This window comes from Parambassis ranga, chromosome 21, assembly GCF_900634625.1.
Source record: "Parambassis ranga chromosome 21, fParRan2.1, whole genome shotgun sequence".
Classification (NCBI taxonomy): domain Eukaryota; kingdom Metazoa; phylum Chordata; class Actinopteri; family Ambassidae; genus Parambassis; species Parambassis ranga.
This window is the reverse complement of record NC_041041.1, coordinates 22,501,479-22,513,963: the sequence shown is the minus strand read 5'-3', so window position 1 is coordinate 22,513,963 and position 12,485 is coordinate 22,501,479. Positions and strand designations below refer to the sequence as shown.

General features: G+C 38.8%; 1 protein-coding gene across 2 annotated transcripts; it reads left to right on the top strand.

Annotated features, from left to right (window-relative positions):
• The first annotated feature begins 2,915 nt into the window (after positions 1 to 2,915).
• insig2 (insulin induced gene 2) lies at positions 2,916 to 11,566 on the top strand. 2 transcript variants are annotated; one of them, XM_028394433.1, is made up of 7 exons: positions 2,916 to 3,060; positions 5,398 to 5,582; positions 5,719 to 5,891; positions 8,727 to 8,851; positions 9,592 to 9,758; positions 10,039 to 10,138; positions 10,293 to 11,566. In XM_028394433.1, the coding sequence occupies exons 2-7, from the start codon at positions 5,479 to 5,481 to the stop codon at positions 10,332 to 10,334; spliced, it is 711 nt and encodes a 236-aa protein (XP_028250234.1). In that variant the 5' UTR covers positions 2,916 to 3,060; positions 5,398 to 5,478; the 3' UTR covers positions 10,335 to 11,566. The 2 variants fall into 2 exon arrangements, with proteins under 2 accessions (XP_028250234.1, XP_028250236.1); XM_028394435.1 differs by having other exon boundaries at positions 2,923 to 3,017.
• Positions 11,567 to 12,485: the final 919 nt, after the last annotated feature.

The following is a 12,485-nucleotide window of genomic DNA, read 5'->3' as shown; positions in this document are numbered from 1 at the left end:
GAATTTGAGCAAACAATGATGCGCTATAAATGAGCCCTCTCCATTTTCACTGAAGATGAGCGATGCCTGAAGAGAAAAGCTTCTACATCTCACTTCCTTCCTGCATGATTTCTCTCCTGCAGTTTTTTTTCTCACAATATCATTATGTGCAGGTGTCAGCCCTAGTCATTAGGGATCATTTGACTTTCTGTTGTTATTTTGGGTTATTTAGCTGCCACCTACCACTGCCACAATTTGCTTGTTGGATGTTTCATTGTTGTGGTAAATGTTAATACGTATATGTACCTGTGTACTCCAGCTATTTTTTTTCTCATTTTTTTGTTTTTAGCCCAGCTTATCTTTCAAAACCTGGATATTCCCTCTGCTGCTGGAGAGACAACACAGAGCTACAGTTAATTCACACTGAAAACCATGTCAAATGATCACACATACAGAGGTAGAATGTCAAACACTGTGCTGCACGCCCTAAGCTATTATCAGGTGCACAATTAAAATAAAAGTCTGGAAATAATACACTTCACAACAACAACAAAAAAATCTAGTTTGTTTGTATTTATGATTCTGAATACAAGTGTGCTTCGGATAGTCTATTTTTAATTGAATTTTAAAAATTACTCTGAAACCTAAACACAAGAACAGCAAGCCATTTTCCTTTGTTCCTAAACCCTTTTTCCAGGTTTGAGAGGCTTGGCAAACAGCATGTCCCTCATCATCCATGCTGTCTGGGGATTGGCGGATGCAGCAGAGAGGGAGGGGGTTAGAGGTCAATTATAGACAACAGAGAGGTCACAGGGCCTATTATTTTCGAACTAGGACCTGCAATGGTCCAATGGGGATGACATTTTCAACAAGGGCTGAGCCCAACCTCTCCATCAACATGACCATCCACACCCACAGCCCACCACACGTACGCCATCAGTCACATTTATACTGAATGAGCGGACAGTGGTCTGATAATGAAAAGGCCCATAGTGCTTGGCACAGTCAAGATGATGAATTGTATCCCTGGTTGTTCTCTGGCTGCGTCGGGGGGCCACCAAGTAGCCCTTGACAACTAATTGAAAACCCCCATACCCTCCTCTTACCTACGAGACTTCTTTTATCACTCTAATTATTGGGGTTAAGTGAGTTTCCCTTGGGACTGAGTAGTACAGCGTAGATCCTGCCAAGTCAAATAGATACAAAATTAAATACCAAAGCCTAAAGCTGAAGAAAGTCACATCATGTTCACTAAATACTCAGCCTCATATTAAATGCATTTTTAATATTTTTATAAATGCATGTCCACTTAAGCATAGGCCTAGTGACATTTTTTATAATTGTAAATAAATCCCTTCAATACTATTCTCTACTATACTCTATTTGTATTCCCAGTGTTTATTAATATTATATATATAGCATTAATTGTGGAATAATCTAAGAAAAAATAGACTACAACAAATCCACATTTTCCCTCCTACAGTAACCTGCTGCTTCGTATAATTATGAAATCAAACTTAATGTTTATATTTTTGCTGTGGCCCTTGGGCAGACAGGACAGGGAGAACAAGAAAACATACTAAACATAAAAGCTTAAAATTAAAAATTTGTATATTTAGAAATACAAATTTTACAAAATTTTTCAATAGTCTCCTTTTCACTTTTTGATTTTTTTTTTCACATGGCAGAAATTTTCTAAATGATGTCTGCCCACTAGTCCAATCAAAATAAACACACACACACTTCACAAAGACACATTGGACTCATCAACCAAGAGTACAAAAACGCACATTTTCACTATTAATGGTATTAATAGTATTATTAACTATCAGTAACAAAAAAATCACAATCAAAAAACTATCAAATTAAACAATCCAGCTTTACAGTTGCAGGGTTTCAAAGCTCTTTTCATTAAATTTTAGTTGTTTAGCTTTGTTGTTAAAAATTGATCCCAGAGGGCATAAGGCAAAAGTCAGAGATTACACATTACCATACCATCAACTACATAACATATCAATATTTGTGCAAAAGAGATTAGTACCACCTGATAGCCATAATATGGTGTACTCACTATATTAATAATACAGTATGATTATATTATTATTTATAATAATCACGTAACAAGTACTGTATTGAACACAGTATACAATTCTAAAAGAACCTGGGTGGGTATTATGTAAAAAAGTGCTGCCTTTAGTTAACATGTATTCTTGTCATTTTGAATACAATATGGCCTCAGCCCTACAAAATGACCATATTTAATGTAGAATGTTGGGGCATAATTTGGTCATTACAATCCTGCTAAAAATCCATAAATACTATAGGTTATGATGTCATCAATGTTAGTTGCAGCCAACATTTTGCCTTACAAAAAAGTCAAAAAGATTTTTTCATCTTTCTCTATTTCAGTTGGCATTATGCCAGTGGAAGCACTCTCTAAGCTTTTTATACTGAGATTAAAACCTACATATAATATTTGAATATATATTATAATAAAAAATACTGTTAACAATAATACAGTTCTGCTACAATTGGGTAAAAAATGGATAGCCTGTATAGTCAAACTAGTATGCATTCAGTATGATCCCTGAAACTGCAAAATGAGCTGCATGTATACATGACTGAGGATTAAGAGTGATCCTCTTTACAGTGTGATTTCCTCACCTCCGTATCATGTAAACGTATTAGTTCACAAGCAAATACATTCGTTATAGAAATAAAGACAGTCAACACGTGTACGTGTGTGTAAAATGCTCTATTACACGTTAGGAAGAAAAAAAACTGCAAATCCCTTACTGATTATAGCCCGCTGTCAAGGCTGCTGTTGGCCGTCAGATTTTGTAAAGTGGCAAATTTCCGAACCATAAACTCCAATCACGTGTTACGTCAACTTTACGTAAGGAGGTTACGTCATTGATATAAACGCTGATTGGTTGCCCATCCAGCCGGAAGTTGTAGTCTCAAGGGGGAAAGAAGGCTAATGAACGTTTTCGGCTTTTTCACTCTAGTCTTATCAATATGAGGATCAAACATCATTGGTAATGTGTATTTCTTTTAGTAGAAGTCGTCGGTTAGCATAAGGTAAGAGACGTATTTGAATCCACCCTGTGTGTCACGACGAAGAGCTCTTAATGAGAAATACATGTAAGCTAGCTCTTTATACACAATCAGGCTAACTTAGCTAAAGTAAGGTGGAGGTAAATAATATCTACTACTGTTCCTACCGGATAATTATTGGTTTTGTTTAATTCATGGTACTCTTTTCAAAATGACCAATTTCCACTTGGTAGTATAAGACTGTGTTTGTTGCTTAATAATGATCGACTAGGCTTCCTTTATCTGGTTGCCAGTCTAGGGCTAAAGGCTGAGAATTCGATGAAGCTAGCTTCCGAGAAGTAGTAGTTAAAAGGTTTGCTTACCCTCCATGTTGTATGGTTTTGCGCTTACTTGGTGTTGGGCAGTGATCGTAAAGTTGTCCACTCTTCAGTTTATGTTTGTAAACCAAGATATTTAATTTTATGAAGTGATTAAGCCGGTGTCTGTGGACATTGTCATGTCCAATATACACTCAACAAAAATATAAACGCAACACTTTTGTTTTTGCTCCCATGTTTCATGAGATGGACTTGAAGATCTAAACTTCATTCCAGATACACAATATTACCATTCCTCTCAAACATTGTTCACAAATCTGTCTAAATGTGTGATAGTGAGCACTTCTGCTTTGCTGAGATAATCCATCCCACCTCACAGGTGTGCCACATCAAGATGCTGATCTGACATCATGATTAGTGCACAGGTGTACCTTAAACTGCCCACAATAAAAGGCCACCCTGAAATGTGCATTTTGTTTCTGCTTTATTGGCGGTCTGGGGACTCAGAACCAGTCAGTATCTGGTGTGACCACCATTTGCCTCATGCAGTGCAACACATCTTCTTCGCATAGAGTTTATCAGATTGTCTATTGTGGCCTGTGGAATGTTGGTCCACTCCTCTTCAATGGCTGTGCGAAGTTGCTGGATATTAGTGGGAACTGGTGCACGCTGTCGTATACGCCGGTCAAGCACATCCCAAACATGTTCAATGGGTGACATGTCCGGTGAGTATGCTGGCCATGAAAGAACTGGGACATTTTCAGCTTCCAAGAATTGTGTACAGATCCTTGCAACATGGGGCCGTGCATTATCTTGCTGAAACATGAGGTGATGTTCATGGATGTATGGCACAACAATGGGCCTCAGGATCTCATCACGGTATCTCTGTGCATTCAAAATGCCATCAATAAAATGCACCTGTGTTCTTCGTCCATAACAGATGCCTGCCCATACCATGACCCCACCACCACCATGGGCCACTCGATCCACAACATTGACATCAGCAAAGCGCTCACCCACACGACGCCACACACGCTGTCTGCCATCTGCCCTGAACAATGTAAACCGAGATTCATCCGTGAAGAGAACACCTCTCCAACGTGCTAGACGCCATCTAATGTGAGCATTTGCCCACTCAAGTCTGTTACGGCGACGATCTGGAGTCAGGTTAAGACCCCGATGAGGACGACGAGCATGCAGTTGAGCTTCCCTGAGACAGTTTCTGACAGGTTGTGCAGAAATTGTTTGGTTATGCAAACCAATTGTTTCAGCAGCTGTCTGAGTGGCTGGTCTCAGACGATCTCGGAGGTGAACCTGCTGGATGTGGAGGTCCTGGGCTGGTGTGGTTACTCGTGGTCTGCGGTTGTGAGGCCGGTTGGATGTACTGCCATATTCTCTGAAACGCCTTTGGAGACGGCTTATGGTGGAGAAATGAACATTCAATGCACGAGCAACAGATCTGGTTGACATTCCTGCTGTCAGCATGCCAATTGCACGCTCCCTCAATGCTTGTGGCATCTGTGGCATTTTGCTGTGAGACAAAACTGCACATTTCAGGGTGGCCTTTTATTGTGGGCAGTTTGAGGTACACTTGTACACTAATCATGATGTCAGATCAGCATCTTGATGTGGCACACCTGTGAGGTGGGATGGATTATCTCAGCAAAGCAGAAGTGCTCACTATCACACATTTAGACAGATTTGTGAACAATGTTTGAGAGGAATGGTAATATTGTGTATCTGGAATGAAGTTTAGATCTTCAAGTCCATCTCATGAAACATGGGAGCAAAAACAAAAGTGTTGCGTTTATATTTTTGTTGAGTGTACATTGGTTCCTTCTTCATCATGGTGTAAATAAATGCACATGCATTTCACCATTTATTAAGAAGCATCAGGTATCCACAACCGTGTGGTTCCTATAAATACAGGGGAAATCAAAGAACAATTTTCCTATCACACTGTGTTGCTATAAACGCAGCTCTTATCTCACCAAAGTAGCTTGATGTAACTATTTTTTATTCAGTTTGTTTGCCTGTTTTTCAGATTTGGGATGACAGACGGAAGAGGACATTGAACTCACTGGTGGATAAGACCTCATGTCCCATTCCTAACCCGGACTTACAGATGTCCCAAACCCTGACAGCCATGAGTGACAGCGAAGTGACTAGTGTTCAGCAGCAGAACCAGCACCATGCTCGGACACCTTACATCTCAGTTATCACCAACAGGTTAGTTCTATGATTGTGGTGCATGGTAGAAATATACAGTATGTTTAAATCTACAACTGTCATATTGCCACACCATGAACTCCAAATATCTGAGGTCTATTTCATGTCTTCTGACTCATTTTGCTCTGCACTGTAGGACCACCAACCTGTTGATGCGCGGGGCCATGCTTTTCTCAGTGGGTGTCTTCCTGGCTCTGGTGCTTAACTTACTTCAGGTGCAGAGAAATGTCACCCTCTTTCCTCCTGATGTCATCAGCAGTATTTTCTCGTCAGCCTGGTGGGTGCCACCATGCTGTGGCACAGCTGCAGGTGTGTGAATATGTACACTGCACAAGTCCTAAAGGTCTGGTAGCATAACCATGAGTACGATTGACTACATGTAATGAATTCTCTAATACTTTGCTTGCTCTAATTACAGTTTAGATATATATTGTAGAAATTATCTGATTTGTGACACCTTACAAATCAGTTCAGATTGAGTACATCGTACTACCAATGAATTTGGTTCCTACTAAGCTGGAGCTGGGTCCAGCTGAGTCTTTTTTGTAGTAATATTGCTTTGGAATCTCTCTGCCTGGTCATGGCAGCATAACCCTCCTGTCCATTGAGAAAGCATCTCTCAGCATCACAACACATGCAGTCGGTATTGCCAGGAAGTATCCAACATCACCGTTAGCATGTGATACTATTAATTCAATTCAGTTCAGTTTCATTTATATAGCACATTTTATAATCAGAAAATGTCTCAAAGCACTTCCCAGAGACCCAGAGCCTGAACCCCCTTAAGAGCAACAGTGGCAAGGAAACAGGAAGAAACCTTGAACAGGACCCGACTCATGAGAGAGAGAGAGAGAGAGAGAGAGAGAGAGAGAGAAAGAGATGATACATTACAGAGAAAACATGACAAGCAAGATGAAACAGTGATTATATTATAATGGATATCTATATATATCATCATTACAATCTCATTTAAATAAAGTACAACAGAATAAACTGCAGATCATCACTCAACTTTGATTATGCTTGAGCAAACTCAAGAAATCATAACTCAGGCCCTGTGTGTCCTGTTCACACATGCAGCTGACGCTGGGTGGCTGCCTGTGCCAAAGTCTCAGCAGAGAGCACAGCAGGATGCAGCTACTATCCCAAAGGAGAAAAAAGTACAAAGCAGTTAAATGGCATGTTTTGCCATAAACGTTACACTTACACTCACTGCGTCTGTTCCTCTCTCTCCCTTTCATCCTCTCTGTCCTGTCTCCCTCTTCTCCTCCTCCTCTACCCAGCCGACTGTCAGCAGGAAGGTTCTCCTTATGAGACGGTGCCTGTTCAGGCTCTGGGTCCCTGGGAAGCGCCTTGAGACAATTATGATGCGCTATATAAATAAAATCGAATTGAATGTGCTAGTGTTTGACTTCATCAGTTTCTCACATTGTTGTGGAGGAATTTTGGTCCATTCTTCTTCACAACATTGTTTCAGTTCTTTTGCAGTTTTTTGGCCATTTTCTTATGCACAGCCCTCTTAAGGTCCCAACACAGCATTTTCACCAGATTTAGCAGTGAGGATTAACCCCAAACAACTCCATTTTTGTCTCATCTGTCCATTGTTCGACATGTTTCCAGAAGATAGCAGAAACGTTACTTTCAGCTACAACAGTTGAGATAAGACAAAACTTAAATTTATTCTTTTTAGCTCCCAAACAGAGTGTGTATGTTATATAGTACACATACACACACACCAGTGAAAAAACCAGTGAAACTGTACACATACATAGACATACACACAGCCTTATGTAGTATGAATGCACAACATGCCCATCAGGCTTTACTGGCCAGCATTATTGAAATATTGTCCCTTGGGTCGGAAGCTGCGAATGGAAATGCAGAACAATGCTGCTTGCTCCCAGGGGGCTGAGCACAATGCACAACAGCCTGAGGCTCTCTTCCTCCCCAGACACACCGCTCTTTCTTCTAGAGCCTGTCACTTCTACCTGTGGCTAGCATGTAGATTGCACTTTATGCACATGATTTTTTTTTGCATTCTGTTGACTTCAAAAAAAAAAATTGAAGCCCTTACATTTAGGTCAGAGGTTACCCAAGATGTGTTTCTTGTTTTTCAGTGTACCATTTGCCAAAGTATCTTGCAGCTGCTCATAATTAAAAGGATTCAACTTTCTGTTCAGTTAACATTGAAGCATTTGTAGATCTCCTTAGGACAGCCAAACTTTACACATTAAAATCTAATAAAATAAAGATATTATACCTTGATATACAACAGCTAAACATCAGTTGGCATGTGTCAGTATATAACTATATACTGTATGCTATATTTTGAAACATGCTGACTGATGTACTATAATAGGATGACAGACAAAAGTCAGATCATTGTGTATTTTACCGAGAGCCTGAATTGTGACTTTCTAAAGCTCAAAACTATATGAAGACACAAAACTAAAATGTCTTTAACTATATTTTCTTCTGGGAAAAATTACTAGCTAACATTTAACAACTTTGATGCAGTGTATCTGATCTCAGAAGTTTAACTGTCAAAGACTGTTCTTGTTGTGTACTGCTTATTACTGTACATGTTGAGACGTGTTTCTGGGAACAGATGTTAAAGCCTTCTACCCCTTTAAACACAGAAGCAAGTCATTGAGACCAAGACATTTTGTAGACAGTCCTTATTTGATAAAATTGTTTTTTTTTCTTCTAGGATCTGTTTTGTTGCTCTTTGTGGTGTTTCAGTATTTGTTTTGTTTATTTGAATTGTTTTTAGATGGAATGGCTAGGACTCAATGTTGGAATTACTGTAATCTGCATTCCTACCTCTCCAATATTTCATGATCCTCTCTGCCATTAGACTATAGATAACTAACATAATATAATTACAGCTGCTTGAAGATCGCAGGTAGTAGTATCTCATAGGGGGATATCTCTAAGAAGCTTTATGTCTCTATGAAGCTTAATTCTGCACCACAGACACAAAGTTATCGATTGATCTTTTTAGTCCGTTACTGGAGAGAAGTTACACTTTGAACCACCTTTGTCTGTGTATACATAGTTCATGAAGTCCTAAGATCATTTTTTCACACAAGAATGTGGCCTGATCTTTCCATGGGGCTGATGACTGTCTTTTCTTTCACACAGCAATGATTGGACTGTTGTACCCCTGCATCGACAGCCATCTTGGTGAGCCACACAAGTTCAAGCGGGAGTGGTCCAGTGTGATGCGCTGTGTTGCTGTGTTTGTGGGCATCAACCATGCCAGTGCTGTATCCTTCTTTCCCTTTTGCATTCAGCTTTTTTTTTTTTTAAATATAAATAGAGTTTTAGCTTTTATCCATGTGTTGCTCATATTTTATTAGTACATTTATGCTCTTTGTCAAAAGCAGCAATTGAACAGGATTAATATTACATGTAAGGTGGGCCGTTCACTATTAAAAATATATTATAAAACAACTCTCATGCTTAATTAGGATAAAATTAAATTAAATCGAATTAGACAATAGAAAGAGAGATGTGCTGGTTTGAATATTTATAATATATAACTGGCTGTGTAAACATACGTACATAAAAATATATACAAACATTAAAGCGTGATATGAAATAAAACTGTAAGAGGCAATTTCAGTGGGTATTGTCCTTCTAATGATAATTGGATAACTATTAAAATGATCATCGCCTCACCAATTACATTTCATATGCATGGTTCACCGTTTACATACATTCTCCTCTACTGCTAGTTCTTATAGGTTACAGCCTTAGGATAGTTGAGAAGCTTGAAGCAAGGAGCCTGAAACAATGGGATGTCTACCAGTCTTTTATATTACCTGTTGTATTACTTTGAAACATGCTTTAATTTAGAAGATTCATTTGTATGGTATGTGTACTTACAAGGTAAAAAATAGCCACTATTGTACTACTGTACTATAGCATAGCTCCATTTTAACACAGCTGCAGTTTAGAGCTGTCAGCCATCGACTGTCCAGTCCTTGACTCTTAACTCCTTCAGAAAGTGGACTTTGCTAACAACATCCAGTTGTCTGTGACTTTGGCAGCACTGTCCATTGGTCTGTGGTGGACATTTGACCGGTCCCGCAGTGGCTTTGGCCTGGGAGTCAGCATTGCTCTGCTAGCAACATTAGCCACACAGCTCCTGGTATACAATGGAGTATTTCAGTAAGTTCTGTCAAAAAGACATAAAAAATGACATGAAATGACTTACAGTTCAGTTGTATCAAGTCCATAAAATGCAATTATGTATTACTTTGATGACAATATCACATTTGGCCTTTGAAAACTTTCCTTCTGTTTTACATTTATATACAAAACTGTATTTGGATAAATTTGACATTTTCTAAATCATTTTGAAAGATCACACAAAGATATTTATAAAGATATTACTGATTTGTTTTCAATTGTTTAATGGAAGCTTTCTGTAATGTGTCTCTCTGCCTAGGTACACTTCCCCAGATTTTCTTTATATCCGATCCTGGTTGCCCTGCATCTTCTTTGCTGGCGTTATAACAATGGGAAATATAGGACGGCAGCTAGCCTTGGTAAGACATCGGTATCTTTTGAGCAGACCTACTCTGCCTGTAAAGTGTTAACTTAACTGTTTAATTCATGCCAGTTAGGAGGACTTGAAAAGCTGTACACTAAAAGAAGACTGCCATGTAAATTTAAAGGCTCTTCTGCTCCACTGTTTTTCAGTATGAATACAAATTCCTTCAGGAGAAGACTCATCAGGACTGAGGGATATCTTCGTCAGACAGCTTGTTCACTTTGTCATTGTACAAATTGAAGCCAGACGCAGGTTATCAGAGAACATCTGTTGGTCAGCTGACCTTGGATGAGTCAGTTAGGCCACGTCATACGAGCCCTGAACTCCTTATCGGCTGGACAAGACAGTAGTTTTGATTGGCTCTCATCAGGCACGTCATGGCAGTGGCCAGCCGAAGTGAACAATGAAAGAAAAGAAAAGTGTCTTTTTTCCTTGGTGGGGTTTATCTCAGTGACACCACCTGAGATTGTGAACTGTGATGGTTTAAGACTTTGGCCTTATTGTGCCAAACACAGTCACTGGGGATCTGCTCTGATCTCCTGATTGCTTTACATCTTCTACATATCAGTGAGATACAGATAAAGACATGTGTCTATGTACCATACATTTTTATTGTAATTAGTAGATTTCTACTTTTTTGTGATTACAGTAGGAACAATGACACAAAGTGTTCAGTGTTCACCTGCAGTTATTTCTCCCAGCCATATCTGGCCTGTTTGTCCCCAGCATGTATAGTATTATCAGGTTCAAAGCATCAAAGGAAAAGGAAAGCAGCTCCATACAATGCTATTATCAGTGTCAAATATATATATATAATATGAATTCTTTATCTTAAGTCGCAACATGTGGTCAAAGATACACCTGTTGCCTTTTCCGCTGCAACACAATATGAAATAAACTGATCGGTTGTTAAGGGCAGTTATGGTGGTATTACGAATGTGAGATATTGTTTCTGCACATGTATATACAACATGATTCATGATTGGATGATTCACTCAACTTTTTGCTATCACAGTTACTGTTTACTGGCGCAAAACACAGTAAATATCGTTTTCACAGTGTTAAAGTATTTTCTGCTGCATACATGCAGAGCATGTTTTTAGGGGGACATGATGACCTAACAAATAACACAAAATATTAAGCAGAAGCACTTGTGTATCTGTGATGACTGCATTATCTAAGGGACATGTCTTAAACAGTCTCTCTGTTAAAAGTTGAAGCAAACTCTCAGTGTTTTCTAATATTTAATTAGATTAAATCTCTTTCTGAGTGATTTTTTTATTTAGCCCTGTCATTTTTTTCATACAACAAATTCTTCATTGCTTTACAAATTGTATGGTGGGTAAACAGGGCTTACTACTTACCTCTGCAAACTGAAATGAACAATTTGTTTCGAAGTAATAAATGCCCTGACCTTTTGGTACTTATGCTTCTTTTGTCTGCTTAATCCCACATGTACTTCCCGATAATTGTACTATAAAGGTGTAGGTATTTGTAGTTTTTCTCTGTGTGAAAAAAACCCTAGTTATTATATGGGATGTGATTGAAATTCATAAGCTAAAATAGTACTTTCCAGTATGGAATTCTGAACCAAGCTTTAGTTGACTTGTATGTATGATTATCAGACCTCACATTATGCACCAACACCAATCGCCACAGATGTTTCTCAAACATCAAACTATGTTTCCTAGGGGGGTAGGATGTCTAAAACAATAAATGACGTTATTCTGTCTTTTAGATTTAGACAGAATGCTTCTCCTCTTCTTCAACTGACTAAGAAAAGTCAATTTTTGCAGTGGTATCATTAAAGTTAGTAAATTAATGGGATATGAAACTATAATTTAATCTTGAATGAATTATGATCAACAAAAATTATGATCAAATGTTGACCATAATTAGTTTATTACACAAAAACACAAAATTCTTCAGTGTCAATTAACATCTTCTCTAAAACATCCATTTATCTACTTCTTTAACAAGTTCATAGAGGAGCTGGAACCTGTGGGCGAGAGGTGCACCCTGGATAGATCAGGTGTCTTTACACACACTAACACCTATGGGAAAGTTAGTCTCCAATGCATGTCCAGCCCAGAGGTCCAAACCAGGTGGCATCAGTGCACCACCATGGTGACACCCCCCCAAGGCATTAAAGGGAAAAGGAAATTCAAAATTGAAAAGAGCTATGCAGGATGTTTGTAGGATTAGTTTAGTGTTTTAAAGGTCTGCAGCCAATTAAGTGGAGATTCTAGACACAGCGTCTGCCACCGATCCTGCACACATCCACTGGTACAGTATTCTTTGCTAATGTGGATTAATGTGCGCTGTCTTTTTTGCAGCTTCCA